The 23,371-nt window shown below is 36.9% G+C and overlaps 1 protein-coding gene across 1 annotated transcript in view; it reads left to right on the top strand.

Annotated features, from left to right (window-relative positions):
* Nucleotides 1–23,371, top strand: part of LOC150104729 (lysosome membrane protein 2-like) — a 431,261-nt gene that overhangs the window by 388,784 nt on the left and 19,106 nt on the right. Inside the window, exon 13 of the mRNA XM_090395911.1 lies at nucleotides 19,811–19,935. Within this exon, the coding sequence (XP_090252037.1) occupies nucleotides 19,811–19,912 (102 nt within the window). The 3' untranslated portion in view covers nucleotides 19,913–19,935. The remainder of the gene's footprint in view (nucleotides 1–19,810; nucleotides 19,936–23,371) is intronic.

The raw sequence follows: 23,371 nt of genomic DNA, 5'->3' as shown, positions 1-23,371 counted from the left end.
GGAAGAATGACTGTGGAAGATTATGAGCGATGATGGCCATGAGGAGACAAAAGTGGATAAAATAGTTGAATTACTGAGTGACCACTTTGCAAGGATATATCATTGTAGTGAGGTTACTGCTTTAACCTGTGTGACAGACACTAATGTGGGAACAGACATGGATGAATTGGAGTTTCTTAGGGAATTGCAGCATCTCAATGCAGATGCAGTTGTGGGATTAGATTGGATATCAGCTGGGGTTCTGCAAGAATGTGCAAGGGAACTGGCAATGGCTTTGACTAGGCTGTTTAATTTAATTCTCAGTTCTGGTAGAGTTCCAAGTGAGTGGAAAGAGGGCAAAATAATTCCCTTGCATAAGGGAGGTTTTAAGACTGCAGTAGCAAATTATAGACTAATCAGTATCTCAGGTGTGGTGGTAAAAGTACTAGAAAAATTGATAAAAAAGAATTTCAAGAATGGGAAGATAAAAATATGATACTGCATGAGGGTCAACATGGCTCAGTGAAGAGACAGTCATACCTTAGTAATTTACTAACATTTTATAATAGAGTTACAGCTGAGTTGGATAAAGGAAATGGCTACATGATGATTTTGCAAACACATTTGACCATATACAACATGGAACTCTGTTACGCAAATTAGAACAAATGGGATGACACTGGTTAAGTGGATAAGAGGGTAGCTGCTGGACAGATATCAAAAGGTGGTATATGGAGGGGACAGGCAGAATTGAGGCAAAAACAGGTGAGTAGTGGTGTGCCATGAGGTTCAGTGCTGGGGACCATTGCTGTTTAATTTATACATAAATGATATAGGAAGTAACCTGAAAGGAAATATTCAGTTGTTTGCTAATGATGCAAAATTAGTTAGAGTAATAGTTAAACAAGGCACTGTGGAGAACTTGCAAGAAGATTTAAATAGGTTGTCAGTATGGAAAAATGATTTAATGTGTCAGTTTAATGTGGAGAAAAGTAACATTATGCATTTTAGGATAAATACATTACAAGGCGTGTATCACATTGATGGAACTGTACTACAGGAAATAGATGAAGTTAAAGATTTAGGGGTGTGGTTGATAGAGAGTTAAAATTTAGAGGACATGTTGCTAAGGTTGCTTAGGTAGTCCATAAGATTACTTGGGTATTGAAGAACACATTAACAAGTAGAAATAAGAAAGTTGTTATTCATCCTTATAATGTCTTGATACGCCCATATCCGAATTACTGTGCTCAAGTCTGGTCCCCTGGGTTTCTTGGGGATGAGGAAGCAGTGGAGAGGATTCAAAGGTGAGTGACAAAGATGATGAGTGACCTGTGGAATGTTCTCTATGAGGATTGATTGCAAGTGTGTGGATTGCAGAAGTTGGTTGATAGGAGGAAAAGAGGAGATATGATAGAAACATTTAAGTTGCTTAAAGGGTTTTATAGGATAGATGCAGAGGATATGCTTCAGCACTTGGTTAGAGGGACCAGAACAAGGGGTCACCCCCGGTTGAATAAAGGTTAGTTGGGGTGTGAGGACTATATTTTTTGCTTGGAGAGTTGTGAATGAGTGGAGTGAGTTGCCAGAGTCAGTTGTGAGTTATTTGTCTAATGGGTTCAAGGAAGGGTATGATAGATTGTGTGACAAAATTGGGTCTCCTGGGATGAGTCTTCAGACTCCATGGAGGTGGAGATGCCCGCATAATAATATATATATCCTAATTTACGCTGATGCATAGACTTACACATTTTACCAAGTAGGCATTCTAAACAGAAATCCTATGGAATAGGTTGGTTACTCCTTATTCCTGGAAGTGTTGTATATGTGTAGAAGCATGTGTTCACAGGGCCGGTTTGCCTATTCTGGAGGGCGAAAAATCCAAGTTTCTGGGTGAACCCCCCCCCCATCTCTGTATAAAACTGGCTAACTCACCTTTAGTCAAAAGAGTAATATATATATATATATATATATATATTACTCTTTTGACTAAAGATAACAAGATCTTAGAACAGGTGAATTCATTTAACTACCTAGGATGTATGATCACATATGAAAATAAAAAAGATATAAACCTAAAAATTGCAAATTATTTAAAAATAACAGGTGTAATTAACTCTATATTTAAAACAAACCAGACTAAAAGCATACAATACATTAGCCTTTCCAGTCTTATTGTATGTGAAATCTGCACAAAAAAACAAAACGACAAACAAAGATTAATAACAGCAGAAATTAAGTTTATGAGAAAAACTGCAAAGTATACTCTATTTGATCACAAAAGATATGAGGAAATTATGAAAGAATTAAACCAAGAATCAGTAATAGAAAAAAATTAAAAAATATAAACATAAATGGATTGAACACGTTCAAAGAATGAAAATAGAAAGATTACCAAAACAAGCCTTAAAGTACAAGCCATTAGGAAAAAGAAAACCAGAACGTCATTCAACGATGACTTCTAAGGCCAGAACATATATATATATGTTAAAAGATGCCAAGCTATTTTAAACCTGGTGTTACTCCATTTCCTAAGTAGGCAAAAAGACAATTAAGTCAAGTTTGTGCCTGCACGTAGTGCATGTCTAAGTGACCTGAAAAGTAGTACAAGTCTAGGCAACTCGTGGTAAAGGTGGAATAAGCTCTGATCACTATTCTTAATATTTACCCTTAATTCAAAGCCCATCTCCTTTAGGAGATGTATGATGCTATGCATTAAAGGCAAGGGTGCCACTACCCAGACCGGTTTCGACCTTTATTGAGGTCTCATCAGTGGGAGCCAGGCTTAGAAATACTAAGGTTAAGTAATACAGAGCTTATAAGTATCTTACCAAAACAAGTTACCATACGGTACTTTGACCTTATTAAATAAATATTTCAGGATGAGAGATAGATGTGGGAGTTTTTTACCTTGGGTGTAATATATGTTAAAGATGCCAAGCTATTTTAAAACCTGGTTTTACTCCATTTCCCAAGTAAGCAAAAAGACAATAAGTCAAGTTTGCACCTGCACGTAGTGCAAGTCTAAGTGACCCATAAAGTAGTACAAGTCTAGGCAACTTGTGGTAAAGGTGGAATAAGCTCTCATCACTATTCTTAATATTTACCCTTAATGCAAAGCCCATCTCCTTTAAGAGATGTATGATGCTATGCATTAAAGGCAAGGGGGCCACTACCCAGACCGGTTTCGACCTTTATTGAATTCTCATCAGTGGGAGCCAGGCTTAGAAAATACTTATAAGCTCTGTATTACTTAATCTTAGTATTTCTAAGCCTGGCTCCCACTGATGAGACCTCAATAAAGGTCGAAACCGGTCTGGGTAGTGGCCCCTTGCCTTTAATGCATAGCATCATACATCTCCTAAAGGAGATGGGCTTTGCATTAAGGGTAAATATTAAGAATAGTGATCAGAGTTTATTCCACCTTTACCACGAGTTGCCTAGACTTGTACTACTTTATGGGTCACTTAGACTTGCACTACGTGCAGGTGCAAACTTGACTTAATTGTCTTTTTGCTTACTTGGGAGGAGTAAAACTAGGTTTAAAATAGCTTGGCATCTTTAACATATAGTATACCCAAGGTAAAAAACTTCCTACATATATATATATATATATATATATATATACACTATTATTATTATTATTTTTTTAATGTGACACCTCCAGGGAATCCAAAGACTCATCGAGGGAGGGCACTTACTCTACAACTCTCCGTCTCCACCACTCCAGTAACTGCAAATACCTTCATCATCTACACCAGGGTTTCTCAAACTGTGTTCTGCAGAACACTAGTGTTCCGCGGAAGGTGAATAGGTGTTCCTTGAGAAGCTCTGGAATTTGTCATTTTAGTCGTCTAAGCATTTTTTATGAATAAATATTTGATTGTAGAAATATTCTGAGGAGAATAATATTTGTGAATATGTCGAAAAGCTCAGACCCAGTACTCCTAATAGCATCTGTGTATCATTAATTTTCACACATCGAAACATTTTGATATTTGGGAAAGGGAATACCGCCATATATAAAAACATATGGCCTCTGTAGCTCAGTGGAAGTGGTGCTTGCATCCACTGTGCTAGGTCACTTGAAATTAGACTTAGGTTCAAGTTAGTTGCTGACTGGAGGAACTTTTTCTAAGCCTATCTTTGATCAGTTCCTGAGTTAGTTGATCTCTGTCATGGGCAAGTGGGTTTTTCATCCTGTAAACTAAAGAAAATCGACTGTAGAACCACATTATTTCAGAAGGTAATATATCCTGTTAGGGTTATTAACCAAGAGATAGAAGCACTTGTTTGCCTGTCTCTTCATCAGTGCTGTATTTAATTAGTGATAGACATGGGTCAGCTATCTCTGATTGGCTACGGGTGGAGATTGAACTGCCTACACAGATGTCATTTCCTTCAGTTTTGAGAACAGAAAATATGCCACCATTGTCATAATCCACTTGCAGGCAATTTTTATGACCGGTCGATTTTCTTTAGTTTACAGGATGAAAAACCTGAGTTTCTGGGAGAAAAACCCACTTGCCTAGCACAGTGGATGCAAGCACCACTTCCACTGAGCTACAGAGGCCATATGTTTTTATATATATACTGGGGGGGGGGCTCCCAACACCATCTACCACCCATCACCACCACTAGATAGATGGAATTTATTGGAATAATAATAAAATTCTTAAAGTTTTTTAAAAAAAAGGTAACTAATAATAATAAGTTATATAATTTCAGATTATATCCTGAAGTCAGCCGAGAATCATATATATTTTTCAGTTTTATAGAATAATATGTAAACTTGTAACTAGCAATTAAACTCCAAGTATAAAAACAAATTGCATCAGATACTGTCTTATTATTTCTGTCAACATATATAAGGTTACTGTAATAATAATAATTTGGTCTCATCTTTACACGATGTAGTTGCATTAATGAGGTATCAATACTATCACCTTTTTGTGTGAGTAATTATGAGGTATTCATTTGGATGGTATTCAAACAGGAAAAGGTTGTGATCAAGAAGATACATGCGTGGAACCAAAAGGTGGATCATTATGAAAAGCTCCACAGTCAGCTAGCATGAATACATTGGGTTGATAAGTTGTGCTGTAAAGATGTTAACAGTACATCAAAAATGATAAAGCAGTATCTGGCACAAACAATGTGTTATACAAAGAGTTAAGTAAATAAATGTGTGTCAGGTGTTGTAGTTAAGTTGTTGGAGAAGCTTGTGAGAACTAGGATCCAGAATTTGATTGACAAGAATGGTATTATCTTTGATGGATAGCATTGATTTGCTACTTACTTATTACAATAAGGTGACTGCTTCCATGGACAGAGGAGAAGAATACACAGTAATATACTTAGATTTTGCAAAGGCTTTTGTTAGATGATAAGTTGATAGTCAAACTAGAGCAGATGGGATTGGATATTAGATTGGTGCATTGGATTGGAGACTGGCTATCTGATAGGTATCAACAAGTTGTGTATGGGGGGAGTGATATCCAGTAAAAGGAAAGTTACTAGTGGTGTGCCTCAGTGGTCTGTTTTAGGGCCATTGCTGTTTAACTTGTATATTAATGATATTGGTGAAGATCTGGATGTAGATATTCAGTTGTGTGCAGATGATGCAAAGTTGGAACGAACCAGGAAGAGTAGAGAAGTTGTGGCCTTACAAGAAGACCTGAATAAATTGAGTGATTGGGCATTGCTTTTATCTTGTATATTAATGATATTGGTGAAGATCTGGATGTAGCTATTCAGTTGTTTGCAGATGAGGCAAAGTTGGGACGAACTGTGACGAGTAGAGAAGATGTTGTGGCCTTACAAGAAGATTTGAGTAAATTGAGTGATTGGGCACGGCAATGGGGATGTGAGTTCAATGTTGCAAAATATAAGGTTTTAAAATTTGGAAAACAAAGATGGGATGCAGAATTTATACTTGGTGAGGATATATTGTCAGAGGTGGAGGAAATAAGAGATCTGGGGGTGATAGTGAATGAGGATCTGAAATTTAGGGGACACATAGCCAAAATTGTGAAGACAACACAAAGGTTTCTGGGAACGATGTGGAGGATACTGACTTGTAGAAGTAGGGAGATTCTTGTTCCATGATTAGGCTACACATGGACTAATGTGCCCTAATAACGGCTGAGGCAAACAATTAAAAAATCATTTAGATTTATCTTACTTTTGTGTAGTGTCATATAGCTTGTGTCCTTTACGTATATATGTGTTCCTGATGATGACCTCAGTACAGAGGTCATCATCGTACAGACCTCAAAACATCGTATATTATTTGTTAATTATAAGTAATTACTTATGTTTTTGTCTCCATAAATTCTTCACCATGAATGCTGACCACTTTGCAACCTTAAAAGAAAGAACAACAGCTGAAGATAATATCCTAAAAAATATTTCTACAAAAAATTTGAGCCAAGAATGAAATTATACAGGCGTGATAGATTGCATTTAAATAGCTTTGGAGAGAGAGAGTTTAATGGTGAAAATGTTTCTGGATGGAAGTACAGTGTGTGATGCATACAAGAGATCAGAAGAAAGAGATGAAGGGAAAAATCAGGGGAGTGGTATTGAGGAGACAGAAGTGCTTGGGAGTGGAAACAGTAGTAGTGTGAGAGATGAAGAGAGAATGGGAATGCAAGAGGAACAGGGAAATGGACACTCGGGTAGATAGAGGAGACATGGCATAGGGAGAGTGGATGTTAAAAGTGGCAGTGTATATGAAGATGGAGTATATTGCGATGTGAGTAGGGAAGTTGAGACTGAGCAGATATATGTGGTAAGTGTTGATAAAGGTGATTGGGCAGTTGTGGTGGAGAAATCACAACCAACATGCGGTTTGGATAGGATGGTTATATACCTAAAAATGAACTGCTCTGTTTGTTTACAAAAGCCAGAAGTATCAGAAATAAGCAGGATGAAATGGTTTCATTAATTGAGTTTATTTGCCCCAAAATCTTTGGAATAAGTGAAACATGGGTGAATAAAGATGATATCGTAACAAGAATAGAAATAGAAGAATACAGTACTTTTCACAAGGATAGAAAGGGCAAAAAGGGAGGAGGAGGGCTGCTGATGATAGCAGTGGAATTAAGTCCACATAAGGTAAACATTAAAGAGTGAAATAGTGGCAATGGTTATGAGGCAGTGTGCTGTAATGTGGAGGCTGAGAGAAAGACTATTTAGTTGGATGTTATTATAGACCTGGGAATGTAGAGGATAGTGATGAAGAAATGTTAAGCAACTTGGATTAGTGAACAAAGGAAGGGTAATTATTATGGGTGATTTTAATTATGGTGGTATAGATTGGAATGAAGAGATAGCATTTGGGAATAAGGAAAATAGATTTCTCAACTTCTTGAGAGATAACTATCCCAAGCAGCATGTAAAGGAGGACATGCAAGGATCGAGAGTTCTAGATCTGATCATTTCATCAGAGGATGTAATTGTGAATGGGTTTCACACTTTCTTTCATTTGGTGAAAGTGATCCTGAAGTGATCACCTGTGTTGTGGCAACTTATATGCAGACTTTTGTGAGGAATGGATATATGTGGAATTATAAGGCTGGTGATTATGACAAGCTTAGGAGACAGCTTAGAGCTATAATATGGAACGAGGAATTGAGCAGTAAGGAAATAAATGCTGCATGGGAACTGACAATGAAACACATAACAGCAATGTGTGAATGTATTCTGAAGACCAAAAGGCTGAATAAGGTAGGTGTAAAATGGATGGATGAAAAGAGCTTAAGCATGAAATCTGGAAAAAGAAAGTACTTTGGAGGAAGTACAAGATAAATAATGGTAATAATCAGTCACATGAAGAGTATAAAGAACAAGCCAGGAGAGTGACTCAGTTGGTAAGGAAAACAAAAAAAAGTAGAGTATAAGCAGAAATTGGCAAATCAGTTAAAGAAAAACCCTAGAGAGTTTTTTAGATTATGTGACAAGTAGAAGGAAGAATGATCATGGTAAGATGATGTTAATGGTTGAAAGTGGTAGAATGGTAACTGCTGCAGAAGACATTGTTGAGATATTCAGTCATCAATTTATAAGGGTTTTCATTCTGATCAAGGTGGAATCATGAGGAACTTAAGTGTAGAAGACATAGGAGGGGGTGGCTTAATTCTGAGTGAGCAGGAGGTATTTTAGGAAATAAACTTGATGCCAATAAGGCAATAGGAGTTGATGGCATATCACTATGCATCTTAAGGGAATGTTCCAGGGAATTGGTAATAGCATTGGCATGCCTGTTTAATGAAAGCATTGTAACAGCACAGGTTTCAAGGGAGTAGAAGGAGGGTAAAATTGTTCCACTGCATAAAGATGGTGATAAGGCTGTAGCTTCAAATTATAGACTTCTGATCGGAGGATGCTGTTATAGTCCAAAAATGTAGAGAATATTGATTGTGAAATATTTAGGCAAATTGGTTGGTCATGTAAACAGAAGGTGATCCTGATAGGAGACTCTAATTACAGGAATATAGAATGGAGGGAGGAGATAGTCTATGGGAGCATGGAGAATGAGTTTGTTGAGGGATAAATATCTTAAGCAGCATGTGACTGAAGCAACAAGAGGCTTTAATGTTTTGGATTTATTGATAACTTAACAAGATTTAGTTGCTTGAGGTGTTGACACTGCTGTCAGTTGATAAGAGTGATCATGAGGTACTTGTTTGGGAAGTGGTGAAACAAGAAAAGGTTACTGCCAAAATTGGATGTATGTGGAAGTATAAGGTGGGTGATTATGAGAAGCTCTTTAGTCAGCTAGCATCATCTGACTGGGGATATTCAATTGTTTGCTGATGATGCAAAGTTTGGGCAAATTATAAGTAGCACTGCTGATGTTAACTACAACCTCACTCCTCTTCACGTGGGAAGAGCAGTGAGGTTGTAGTTTTAATATTAGTAAGTGCAAGGTGTTAATTGATGGTGCTGTACTACAGGAAATGGATAAGATTCAAGGTTTGGGTGTGATGGTTGAGTGTGGACTGAAGTTTAGAGGGCACATTTCAAATGTTGCAAAGACTGTAAATCATAGTGCCACTATGATAAGAAGTAGTGTAACATGCAGTGATAAAGAGGTGGTTATGCATATGCATAAGGCACTGGTCAGACCACAAGCTCAGGAGACATTTTGCAGGTGTAGCATGGAATGAAGAGTTAGTTGGAAAAGAGATCAATGCAACTTGGGGATAGATTCAAGAACTGTCTAGTAGAAGCATGTATAATGCATAATGTATTGAATACATATTGCATGCTAAATGTATTCAATACATTATGCATGCAATACAGAGGAAAAAGGCATTATGGAGGCAGTATAAGAGAAGTAGTAATAACCAATTCCATGAGTATTACAAAGTCAGGCCAGGAAGATGACTTGGTTGGTAAAGGTAGCAAAAGTGAAGTATGAGCAACAGTTAGCTAATGAAGCCAAAAAGAATCCTATGGAGTTTTTTCGATATGTAGCCAGCGGAAAAAAAAAAAAAAAAAAGATTATGGAAAGATGACATAGATTGGAGAAAACGGTATAAGGACATCTGCTGTAGAAGATATAGTGGAGATACTTAATGAAAAGTAGAGGTCTTTCATTCTTGTGAATTTGACATTCTGGAAAGATTGAGAGCAGTCGATGATATGGAGGAGAGACTGACTGTAAGTGAGCAAGAGGTGTATGGGGAATTGCTAATGGCTGAAAATTCTGTTTCTGTTTACTCCCTTAACCACCTTACCGGCCATTATGGATCAAATATGCATCCTCGTATGCTTCGTATCCATCATATATTTCAATCAATGGTATTACAATTTTAATATGCACTTCGCATCCATGATAAATTGGACGTATATATACGTCCTGGCCAGTAGCGTGGTTAAGAATATGTGAATAAAGCTAATCAGAGGTGGTATGGTCACTTAAACACAATGGGAGAGAAAGATTAACAAAACAGGCATTTGATGCTAAAATGGCAGGGAAAAGATCCGGAACAAAACCAAGATCTCTGTGGATTGATTCAGTCATTCTGAGCGAATTTGAAATTGAAGATCATAATGCTAGATACAGCAGTATTATAGTGCAGACTAATTAGGAAGAAACTTGTCAATAGGAGATTAGTAATAATGTAAACTTAATCATAGCAGTCTATATTCCTCTTGAGGGTATCAAGAAACCAATGATGATGAATCTTTCAGCTTAAGGCCTGTGTATCAGCATCTTCTGCAACTTAGAAAAAGAAAAGCGACTAGTTAAGTGTTACAGGGCTCTATATTTCTGCTTCTTTTTAATTTGTGCATTAATAATATATAATGATTTGAAGGGGAAATATCTACTAGTTTGCCTATGATGCAAAATTGGATAGGGAAATAGCTAATAATGGCAATGGAAATTATGGAAAGATGTACTGTTGTGAACAAAGGAAAATGGTTGTCAGTTAATGTGCAGTATGTAGATTATGCTCTTTATAATGAAAAGATTACAAGGCATTAATTCATTGACACAATGGGACTACAGGAAATTGATAAGGCTGGGTACTTTGGGGTCAGGATGAACAGAGGATTGAAGTTCAGAGGGCATGTTGTAAAACTGATCAGAAAAGATCACAGAAACATTTTTTAAAATTTTTTTTGAAGAATACTCATAATGAGAAGAGATGAGGACATTGTTATCTCTTTTTATAAGGCTTTGATATCACGACTGGACTATATGCATAGATTTGGTTATCCTAAGCAATTAGTGGAGAGGAGCATTCAGAGAGAATGACCATGATTGACAGGTTTATGGAATGCTTCCTATGATGATAGATGGAATATTGGAGGGTTACAAACATTGGTTGATATGCAATAAAGAGCAAATATAATAGAAACACATAACTTACTATAGAATTTGTACGAGGGCTGTTCAATAATTAATAAGACTAATTTTACTGTCGCGAAACCACTCATCATAATATTAATTTCTGTGGAATAAAGAAATGTTGCTGTCTGTATTAACAAAAGAGGTTGATAGATGGTGTATACGGGCTGATGTGCCAGAGTGTCACGTGACTAAACGCAAGCTTGTTTCGGCGCGCCTACGAGCCGCGACCAGTCATTGAAATGGAAGCGTCCTTGGAACAGTGTTATGCGATTAAATTTTGTGTATGTTTGCAAAAATTGGCATCGGACACTTTTAACATGATACGCGAAGCTTTCCACGATGAAGCAATGTCGAAGGCAAGTGTTTTTCGCTGGCATAAAACTTTTAAGGAAGGAAGGCAAAATGTGGAAGATCTTGAACGTGAGGGAAGACCTTCAATGTCCATCACAGAGACAATGATCAACACAGCAGCGATTATCATCAAGGAGGATCGCAGAATTACAGTACGCCAGCTGCATGTTGTCCTGCATATTTCTGTGGGAAGTGTTCACTCAATCATGGCTAAACATTTGGGACTGAAATGTGTTTGCGCCCAATGGATTCCCAAACTCTTGACACCGGAGCAAATGCAGCATTGAGTGGATGTGTACACAGAATGGAAAGAAAGACTGGAACAAGAAGGCGACAACTTCTTAAAACACATCATTACAGCAGATGAAGTTTGGTTGTATCACTATGACCCTACAATGAAACAACAAAGCAGTGAATGGAAGCATCTGTCTTCGCCTACCCCCAAGAAAGCAAAAACTATAAAATCGGCTGGTAAAGTTATGACCATAATGTTTTTTTGACTACAAAAGCATTGTTTACCAACACGCTGTAGAACCTGGGAATACTGTAAACGGCTCATACTATGTGGATGTTACAGACAATGGTACAGCACATCAAAAGGAAGCGTCCATTGCTGAAGAATGGCTTCTTATTGCACCACGATAATGCAAGGCCACGTATTGCTGGTGGTGTAGTGGGCGTTTTGCAGAAGAACAACATAGATATCCTACCACACCCTCCATACAGTTCTGATCTCGCACCATGCGATTTCTGGCTGTTTCCTCAGCTCAAGAAACCACTAAGAGGCCGCCATTTCGAAAGCAACAAAGCATGTGTAAAAGTTGCGGAGGCGGTTTTGAAAGAACTCTCAAAAAACAGACTTTCACATGTGTTTAAGAAGTGGATGCAATGTTGGGACAAATGCATCACGTCTTATGGTAGTTACTTCAAAAAAGACCATGTAAATGATGACGATTAAAGGTAATCTGTTTTAATAAATTTAGTTTAATCCTTTATCCAAGTGTGTGCAAACAAAGTTTGTGCCTGAAAGTATCTTCAGGACTGGGGTAAAGTGGTACAACACCACTTGCACACACTTGGATAAAGGATTAAACTAAATTTATTATAGTCTGACCAAGTGAAAAATAAACTTTCGTAATCTGTTTTCTGTATAAATATAGTCTTATAACTTATTGAGCAGCCCTCCGTATATGACATTTTGAATGCTGAAAGGAAATTTTCTTTTCTGCAAATTTTTTGGTCAAATTTTTATAAATACATGACAGGAAGAGAAAGAGCAAGGGTTATCCCTGGAAATGGTGTATGGATAACAGTGGTGTGAGGACTAGATTTTTTACTTGAAGAGTAGTAAATACGCGGAATGGGTGGTCACTGAATGAGTTAGAGGAGACATATTATAAGCATTGTGAATAATAGTTAGTGGAGGCTTACTGCAGTGACCATTATTCACAATACTTATCATACATTCACTAGCCTGTGTAATAATCATAAGAATATAATTTAATTGTTATTTACTGTATTTCATCAGTGTGAAATTGACATAATCAAGGAACAGTACACATGTAAAGATATGGCAGACACTGTATAAGTGAGACTAAACAACCAGAGAAACAAAGCAATTCCTGAAGTCCTAAATTGGTCTTAGTGTTTAGAGATTGTGATGTTGGCTGTCCTTCCTGTTTGTCCATGGTAAAATGAAAAACCCAAGTTACTGAGAGGGAAAAACACAGCCTGCTGAGCATGAGACCAATAACTCACCTTCAACTGAGAAGCCCTTATAATGATTCTTCATGTTCTAGATGGAATTAAAACCCAATTTTGTCCAATCATACAACATCCTTGCAACTGTGCTGGGGAGATGTGGTACCATAAAGAAGTTCATTTATAAACAACATAAAGACGTACAAAATGTTCATTTGATTACATAGTTTTCTTGAGAATAGAGATATATTAAAAAGGATCCATAGAAGATTGATTAACGAGATATTTGGTCATTGTTATGTGGAGTATGAAGACAGATTGAGGGAATACAATTTGCAGAGCCTCAAATATAGCAGGAGGAGAAGGAACATGATTGAAACATATAAGTTGTATATGGATGTTGCTGAGTTAAGGTGGAAGAAAGTTTTCGTAGAACAGGATACTGGACAGAACACAAAGCCATCCATCCCTGGAAAATGTATAAGGTGTGAGAAAGGAAGTAAGCAGCAGTTCTTTGAATGGAAAGTGGTTGGTGATGAAATGCATTGCTTAAGAATGTGGTGATGTAGACATGTTGTACGAGTTTAAAGCATTATTTGATTTGCTCTGTGTGTGATGATAAGGTGTGTCTCTTGTGACGACTCTTTTGACTCTATGGAGGTCTGGTGTTAATAATAATAATAACAATTCTTGTGAAAAAGTATTATTATTATTAACATCCAACCTTCATGGAGTCAGAGAGTCATCGTGGGAGGTACTTGTACACACTATTGCCCACAATGCTCATCCGACCATGCCTGAGTATATTGTGAATGTAGACACATTGAATCAATTCATTCTTTGCATTCCACTCACCAACCACTCTCCATGCAAAGAACCTACTCCTCACTCCTCTGCTCACACCCTCTTTATACAGTTTCCAGCGATGGCCTCTTGTTCTATCTCCTCTCCCATTCTAAGAAAAATTTCTTCCATGTCAATCTGATAACAACCGCTGACTAGCTTATATGTCTCAATCACATCCCCCTCTTCCTCTTATTCATGAGGCTTTCCAATGTACATTCTCTCAATCTGACCTCATATCCCAAATTCCCAAGACAACTGCAATCTTTGTGAATCTTATCTGGACCCTTTCCAACATATCGGTGACTACGTCCGTGCACAGTAATCCATACGAGGCCAGATCAAGGCCTCGTAATGGATCATATATGTTCTAATTCTAGAATTGTAGTATTATGTTTCAGTTAGCTTGAATTCTCTTCTTTCCGGCATCCACATTTCATCATAGAAACCCTGATCATACTGGTGTGTGTGTGTGTGTGTATGCACGTGCATGCGTGCATGTTTGTTTGTTTGTGTGTTTGTTTTAATCCTACTAGGAGGTAATTTTATTCCTACATGCTCCATTGAATACAATGCATATATTACATGTAGCTTCCAAGTACTGATTAACATTTACATTTCTAATTTTGTATTAATATTCATATTTGCATTTATATTTTTACATCTATATGTACATAATCTGACTTTTACATCCGTATTTATATTTATATTTTTATATATACATATATTTACACTATATAATTCATACGATATCAGTAATTTATGTTACTTTATAATGACTGGTAGTTGATCTTATTGGCAAATTTAATTAGTTCTGAGTAATACTTTTCAATAAGCCTTTGTTTTGATGCTTTCCACTTATCTCCAGAAGTAATGAAGTGTTGCATTAGGGGCATCTGTATGGAGTTCAGTAGCTGGCAGTCGTAAAGTATATGGCCAATGGTCTGTTGAAGTTGTGAACTACAAATACATGATGGTGATTCTAGAATATGGAATATGTGTAAGTAGTGTCTTAGTTTTCCATGTCCCGTTAGTAGCATGGTTAAACCTGAAGAAATGGTGAGCTTTTTCAGCCAGAGTCTGCTTCTGATGCTAGGAAAGAATTCTTTTGTTGATGATCCTTTCATTTTTTTGATCTTTTCATTCTTCTTCTTCCTGCAAGTCTAGCCTTCTTTCTCCTGCAAGTGTTTTTATAGCAGATTTCAGTACTTTTGGTAACTTGTTTCTAGCCACTTCTTTAGCTAGCTGATCCGCTCTCTCATTTCCTGCAACCCCGGTATGTGTGTTCACCCAGCAGAACTTCATTTCCCATCCCGATAGAGTGAGATTCCAAACCAGCTTTCTTATCTGTTCTATTAATGCTATATGGTTATTCTGATTTTTTTATGCTGTCTATAGTGCTTCTACTGTCACTGTAAATTGTTGCTGTCTTTTGATGGGAGGTGTTGACTTCTAATTCCTGGAGATATATAAATGAATGAATTATAGCAAGTTTGTTCTGCTTGGTTGTTGGAACAGAGAGGATGCAGTCTAGAGTAACCTTCTTGTATAATGGACTGCCTGTTATATGCAACGAAAGAACAGCCGATATTTACTCCAGTTTTGCTTCCGCCAGTGTATATATATGGAATTCGTCACTTTCAGAGCTTTCCTTCTCTTTAATATTTCTTTTCTTTGCTGGGTGAGGCCACTTACTGTAGTAAAGCAGACATTTGTAGCAAATTTGGATCAATGTTTTTTAGGCATTCATTGTAAACTGTTGTTATGAATTCAGGGAATTCGACAAACCCTCTTAGTAGTATATCGCTGGTTATTCCATCCTCTCCAGGAGTTTTACTTGGATCCATTGATCTTAATACTGACTCGATTTCTTTAGTTGTAAATAAGTCATCATTAGGAGCATCTATTCTGTTTTCATTCTTTGTCTGTAGGTTTTGTGGATTTCATCGTCTGTTGATTCATCGTCATCGGGAATCAACTTGTTGATCATAATAGCTGCAGTTTCTGCTAAATTTTTAGTGTAAGTGCCGTCTGTTTTCTTGATGGTTGATAATATAGGTGTTGAATTATTCTTGCTTGCTGCTAATTTATATATGCAATTCCAACGATTCAATATGGTTGAAACAGTACAGAATTTTTTCCATGATTCTGTTTTCACATATGTAATTTTGGACTGATAGCTGTATTTGGCTTTTTAGTAGTTCTGTCTTCTGCTCTCTCTTAAATCTTGGTTATTGTATGTTCTTTGATATAGTCGCCTGAGTGCATTAATACGTTTTCTTAGGACTGTTAATTCGCCGTTCCACCAATGTACTGATTTTCTTCCTTCGATGTTTAGCGTCTTGGTTGTTCTGAGTGTTTGGTCGCTGGATTTTTTCAGACCTGATGAAAGCACATAAGCAAGAAAGTCTATATCGGTTTGTTCTGATGCCCAGATGGCTAGGTTCTTGTCTAAGCTGAGCTGTTGTTTGCTGATCCCATTAAAGTGATGTTCTGAGATTAGGCATGAAAATTTGGTTTTTAATACTTCAGCAAAATATCTCTAGATTGGTTTTATTGGTGAAGTACTTGATGTTAATGTGATGGTTTGTGTTGTTTATTCCATTTATATTTTTGTTACTGATAGTAAAACTTAATATGTGATGATCAGAACAGCTTTCCTCTTCTTCACATTTCCATTCAGAAACCCGTGGTAAAATAGCGTTGTTTTCCAGTGTCAGATCAATGAAGTTGCTTCCTCTGGTATTTTCAAACCTACTAAACTAAACATACTAAACGATGACAGTAACACTCCATCATTTAGTATGTGTAGGGAGTTTGATGCCATGAACTCTTCCAAATTTTTACCTCTATTGTTTGTGCTCTCATTAAACCATAAAACCGAATGGGCGTTGCTATCTATTTCCATTATTAAGCCGTGGTAAAATGTTGATGGTAAAATCCACGATGTTGCTTTTTTTGTAAGTCATATTTTATGTTAGTTGATAGTTTAGATACATACTTGCAACAAAAGTTTTAATTCCTCTGTATGTAATTTCAGTAAGTACCGAGTGCTTGTTGCTGTGCTGAGAAATTAATATTGTCTTGACTTCAGGGTTGACCACGAGTATTGCAGCTCTCTTTCTTTCAGATCCTTTGGAAAATATTTTATAATTACTTGGAAAGCAGCATATTTTGTTGTTGATGTTGTAGGGTTCTTGTATTAATGCCAGTCCTATATTTTTTCTATTTATGAGTTCTGTTAAGTTATTGACAGCCTTAATAGAGCATTGTAGATTTATTTGAAGACATGCCAGGGAAGTAGTGCTGTTTCTACAAGCTATATTATTGCTTTCCATAATCTATGTTTTGAATTTTGAGCTGTCTATAGTAGTTGTGTGTCGGACAGTCTTTGCTTAGTGCCATGTGTTTGCAGTCATTTTTGTTTTGGTATGCTTGTTGTGATTTTGGCAATTTATGCAGTTCATCTCAGACTTATTTCATGTGCACTCGCTGAACTTATGTTCTTTAGAGCAGAATGGATAGGTGGTTTTTCCCCTGCAGTCTCGTGTATGATATGATGGTGAAATTTATTGCAGTTAAAGCATCTCAGAATGCTTACGTAGAGTTTAGTCAGCAGTTTAGTCCTCGCCGTTGGATCGACTTGTATAATCAGGTTTCTTTTGTTCATTATTTTATTTGTCATGATAAATTTCTGTGTCATCTTTGTGTCGCCGATGAAGAGTTCTTCGTTCTGCATGCGGATTGAGCCTGTTGCATTGTTCGTATCAATTTCACTGGGAATATCATATATAATTATTCTTGGAAGATATTTCTTGCTAGGATTTGCTACTAATGTGTCTTTGCATTCCTTTATGATTTCATTATGTAGCAAGTCTATGTCAATCTTTTCTTTGGATTCATTTAAGACTCCGTTATTAATACTTTTCATTTTTGTTATTCTGATTTTGATTTTCCTTGGGTCTGTTTTTTCTTTGATGATATTTTTAGTTTCCTCACTATTTAGTTGAGCTATCAGTTTCACTATTAGTTTATAGCATGGATTGTTTTCAAATTTGTCTTTCTTTTTATCATTGTTTTTAATGACTTGTGAGTATAGCTGAGTAGGCTGAGCTAATTTAACCTGTTCCTGGTTGCATGTATCTGCCTGTAGTTCTGTTGCTACTTTAGTTTTGGTTTTCATTTTATTGAAAACCTTCGTTAGTTCACTAACTGCAGTTAGTATGTCCTTTTTTAAATCGTTCCCTAAATTACTGCTCACTTTGGCAACGTTACTCAGCAAATCTAGGGCTTTTTTTAATTCTAATTCATCCCATGCTGCCATCTTAATGTTATTTAATGTTGTGTGTGTTATAGCCTTCCTGTTGAACTACTGTGTTTTCTAAGATACAAAGTTTAAGATAGTGTACTTACAGTGTTCCAGCTTGTTCCTAGAAGTGACGATTCCATTGAATAGGCAGCAGTTGGGAGGGGGAAAAGAGGTGTTAGCCCTTGCTGTTGCATCTAATCCTATTATGTCCGGAACACTGTCCTTGAGGTAGCTGAACAATAGATAGTCTGACCAGCAGTATTCAGGTCATAAAGATAGAATAAAATTTCACTCATATGCGCTTAGAACTATGAAACTGTAGAGTAAATTATTCACTGTTAGATAGAGCACTGTACAAGCTATCAGTCGATGCTAGATACATCCAGTTTTTCTGTTCGATACAGCACTAATTCAAGGTAAAAGCAGGAGCCATTTCAGGCATGTCTGTTTGCATCCGAGCTTGTGCGATCTCTCTCTCTCTCTCTTTGTGTGTGTGTGGTCTTCACATCTCTCACAATATATCCTATACATTTCAGGCCTCGTTGAATTTCCATTCTCAGATACTGAATTCCATCCATCTCCTTGAGAATAGTTTCACAATTACAATACATGAGACTACACTTCTGCATTCTGAAGTGTAAAAGCCTTGTGCTTAATAACATTGAAACCAATATCCTCTGCTTATTTGTCCAAGCTACCAGTCTGTTTAAATCTTTCTGAAGGGACTTGGCAACAGCATCATTTCTTATAGCTTTCTTCAGTTTTACAATTTTATCAAATAATTGAATATCCCATGTCAAACTACATGAAATATTAACAAATAAATTGAAGAGTAGTTACTCAAAAATAGAACCATGTGGCATGCTGATTATGTTCATTTTCTACAACACTTCTTTCACTTTGCACAGCTTGCAAGTACCTATCAAAACAGCCAATCTCTTATCCATCTTACTAATTATTATTCAATCCCATCTTCCTCAGCTTATGTACTGACCTGCCTGCACATTATCAAATACCTTGTGAATTCCAAAAATATTAACATCCTTTACAAATCTGTGTTGATCATAAGAGAATCCTTTACCTATCAACCAAATCAAATAGCCTTCCTCATGAAGTGTTCTCCCATAACTATAACATTCAACTCTTCAAGAAAAATGTGAATAGATTTCTTCTTTCTGCAGCCCTCATACTCACAGCAGCAATATGCTTTAGGTTCTTCTGCCTCTCATGTATGGGACTGATATATGTTTACAGTGCTTTATTTTGTAAAAACAACAGATGCCGGTATGCATTCTTTGCTAGGGAACAGTTGCAAATTATGACAATGCTGCATCTGTATGTTACCTATCAATACATTATATACTGCATTCTAGTTTTAGCCAGCCTATCCACTGTCTTAACCACAACTGTAGATATACAGAGTAGTGTAAAATTCCACTGTTCCTCTCATATGAGATCCAAACCTCTCTTTTGGGACTCATTAAAAGCCAGATAAGGGCACCTTCACATATTTACTTAAAAAAAAAAAAAAAAAAAAGGTATGCACCAATAGATCTTCAACCCTAACCTCTCTTATTAAAAATGTAAATCTTTCCCCACACCTCAATGTAGTTCATTCATTTCTAGTTCCTCTAGTACCACTTAGTCCTATAAATGTGCACAGGAATGTTAAAAATTGACAGAAAATTTTATAGAGAATAACAATATTAACATAACAGTTTTTATTAAAATTATATAAAATTAATTTTTTCATTATTCAGTATAAAGAGATCATGGGAAAGAAAGCATATAATGTGCAGTATACAAATGTTGAAACCAATGTCCCATCTGAAGAAGCTAAAAATGGTATGATAAAACAGTAAAACTTTGTGAAAGGCACATAAGGGTAAGTATTCTTTCTGTTAGTAGCATAAATATTGAGGCTTACACTTGCATATTTATACTGAAAAGCTTACAGTTACTACTGAACTGAATTACTGTGACTCATTGCATGAGATCTGCTCTTGAAGTCATGATGCTTGTTATGATCCATCTTGAATTCATTCCATTGTTAGTTCATTCCTTGCTCTCTGTATTTACAAAGAAATAAAGCATCTCTGGATAAATACATTGTTATAGCCATTGTACATGAACTCTTGAAAAATATGTGGTAAGGAAGGATTTTAATGTGTTTATTTCATTACCAATCTTGGTTTTTAAGTTTGCACTAGTGAAATTGATGGATTTTTGTGTGATTGGTATGGTCTTTTGTCAGGATTCAACATGACATGGTGGCCACCGTTCTAACACATTTTTACCCAGCTCACCACCATTTAAAGAATGTATTTTTCATATCATAGTTGATGATTTGGTAGCTTGCTATGCCTGTGGCATGTATGCATCCTATAGTTTAAAAAATGTGTCAGGTGAAGAACAGGAATGTGTACTCTGCATGAAATGTTTGCCATGGGAAATGCTGGCAGACATAAATATTTCAATCTCAGGATTTAACAGTAGTGGAGATAATGCTTTGAAAATGAATTAATGCCAATTTATGGATACAAGTAGCAGATTGGAGGGTGAAAATAATGTAAAATATGTACATTTGTCTTAGGTACAGTGGCAGAGGGGAGATGATTTGTCTAATGGCCATGAATGTGTGTGTATGAATATTAATTGCAAGTATGTAAGAACTGCTAAAAAAGGATATGGAAGGAATAAAGACTGAGTCAAGGAGTGGATGAAGAGATTAGGAGGCTTCGGAGGTTGGCTAGTGGGAGAAAAATTAGATTAGGTGTGAGACAGCAGGGGGGGAGAGAGAGAAAGGCAAGAGAATGAGAGAAACAGATGAAGAGACGAAATTAGAAAAAAATTGAGAGAGTATGAAAGCATGGGAATGAGAAACGAGAGGAAGGATGGAAAGTCGTAGTAAAAGGAGAGAGAGAGAGTCAGGGATTGCCAGTGAGAGAGGATGAATGAATCTGTTCAGATTATCATGTATGGAGATTCATTGATTTTGAGGTGTGCAGAATCGAGTATCAGAGGAGTGCTTGCTAGTGGAATAATAGAGATTGTGGCCATGGCAATGAAGAGGGGTTAAAATGTAGAGGAGGTGATAGTAATGGTTGGCATGAATGATCTGAGAGGTAGAGTCAGTCATGTAGTGTGAGATTTGAAGTTGATTTTAGAGATAGTGCAGCAGAAATGTGTCTGAGGAAAGATAGTAAGCATGTTACCCCAGTATGATAATGCAGAGTGGAGGAGAAGAGCAGCGATAATGAATAAAATGATAATGAGAATGCATAGGAAGAGAGGTCTGGAATGTGTGGAGGCCTGGAGTACATTTGAGAGTAAATCAATTGCAGTTGATCGATTACATTTGAATGCAGAAAAATGCATGCATTTAGAGACAGGATAAATAATTGCTATAGAAAAGCTGGCAATGCACTGGTTTTTCTGTACACAGAAGCTAGGAGCATTAGGAATAAAGGGAGTGAGTTTGTGGTATTGATTGACTCATTCTATCCAAAGATTGTTAGTATCAGTGGAACTTGGTTAAGTTGAAGAGGATGTTCTAAACAGGGATGGAACTTGCTTGAGGGTGTATGAAAGAAGACACAGAAAGGAAAGATAGTGTGTGTGTCTTGCCTAGGTATGATAGTGACGAGCTGAGCAGAAGAGCAGTGATATTGAATGGCATAATAGCGAGAATGTGTCAGAAGAGAGGATTGGAATATGTGGATGCTTGGAGTGCGTTTGAGAACAGAGAGGAATTGTATGTGAGAGAGACCTTGAATTTGAATGAGGAAGGACATAGGCATCTGGAGAGATTGCTGTTCTGAACGAGTCAGTGTGTCCCAGTGTGGATGGTAGCAGGGGGTGGCCTCTTGTTGGAATGGGTATTTGGAAGAAGGGGGATGACATCAGGTAATGCTGAGCCCAGTGGAGTCTAGAGGGGATAATGCTGGGTATAGAAACAATGGCATTTTTATGCTTTATACCAGGGGTGATCAGCCCATCGATCGCGGAGCAATTTTTGGTCGATTTCTTGTGTATTCCTCCTTACTTACAAATTTAATTAAAACTAAAAACATAATTATTTAAATTAAGGGGATATTAGATCCCACATTGTTTCACAACCGAATAAGAAACTCAAGGATTGGAATCAGAGAGTTTCATGCCGAATGTAGTATAAAAAACTATAAAAGTATCGGCGAATACTAGCGTGAGCTAATGCAAGTAGTCCTAGAACGTAGTACAAACACGATCAACTCGTTGCAAAGGTGTGTAAAGTTCTGATCGGCTATTCTTGGTATTTTCCATAATGTAAAAAAACATTTCCTAGGAATGTATGCTGTTATTACATTATGGTGGGAGGTCACTACCCAGACTGGTTTCAGATTTTATAGCGAAAAGAACTTATATACTCTGCTATACGAGTTGTCCAAAAGGTGCACCCATTAAGTTACTTAAATATATAAAGATAAAGAGCCAACAGGCTTCATTTAGGCGATATAAACATTATTTAAATTAAGGGGATATTAGATTCCACATTGTTTTAAAACTGAATAAGAAACTTAAGGATTGGAATCAGAGAGTTTCATGCCAAAAATAGTATAAAAAACTATAAAAGTATCGGCAAATACTAGTGTGAGCTAATGCAAGTAGTCCTAGAACGTAGTACAAACACGGGCAACTCGTTGCAAGGGTGGGTAAAGTTCTAATTGATATTCTTGGTATTTTCCATAATGTAAAAACACATTTCCTAGGAAATGTAAGCTGTTATTACATTATGGTGGGAGGTCACTACCCAGACACCGGTTTCAGCCTTTTTTGAGGCTTCATCAGTGAGTAGCTAGACCAAATTAATACCAAAGGACAATTGACAATTGACATTTATGTCATAAGGGGTGAAGCAAGATGCTTTTCATATTCCCTGCTATCTGTTGTGGTTACAGTGAGGGTAAAATTTATGAGCAATTTGCTCGCCCTGAATGGGCATGGAGATTATTCATCGCTATAAGAGGCTAATATAGCTTTTGGTCTTCTATATTTGAATATGTCCGTTGGATCGTATGCTGCAGCTTGCTGAACCAAATCATTGGGATGTGTGGACATCTTGAGGAAAAACTTGGATGCTAAGGATTGTAGAAAAGAGAAAATATAGGGAATGTTTGTGTCGCTGTGGAGTTGATTGTTTCTAACATACCATGGGGCGTTCAGAATCATTCTCAAGCACTTGTTCTGCACTCGCTGTATTTTGATAATGTTAGCATTAGAGGTCTGGCTCTGGGCTGGAGAGGCATAGGTGATTATAGGACGAATCGTCATCTGGTATAGTT

The sequence above is a fragment of the Typopeltis vanoorti genome, chromosome 7 (genome assembly GCF_054136105.1).
Source record: "Typopeltis vanoorti isolate ZY-2024b chromosome 7, IOZ_Tvanoo_1.0, whole genome shotgun sequence".
Taxonomy (NCBI): domain Eukaryota; kingdom Metazoa; phylum Arthropoda; class Arachnida; order Uropygi; family Thelyphonidae; genus Typopeltis; species Typopeltis vanoorti.
This window is presented reverse-complemented; position numbering and strand designations above follow the sequence as displayed.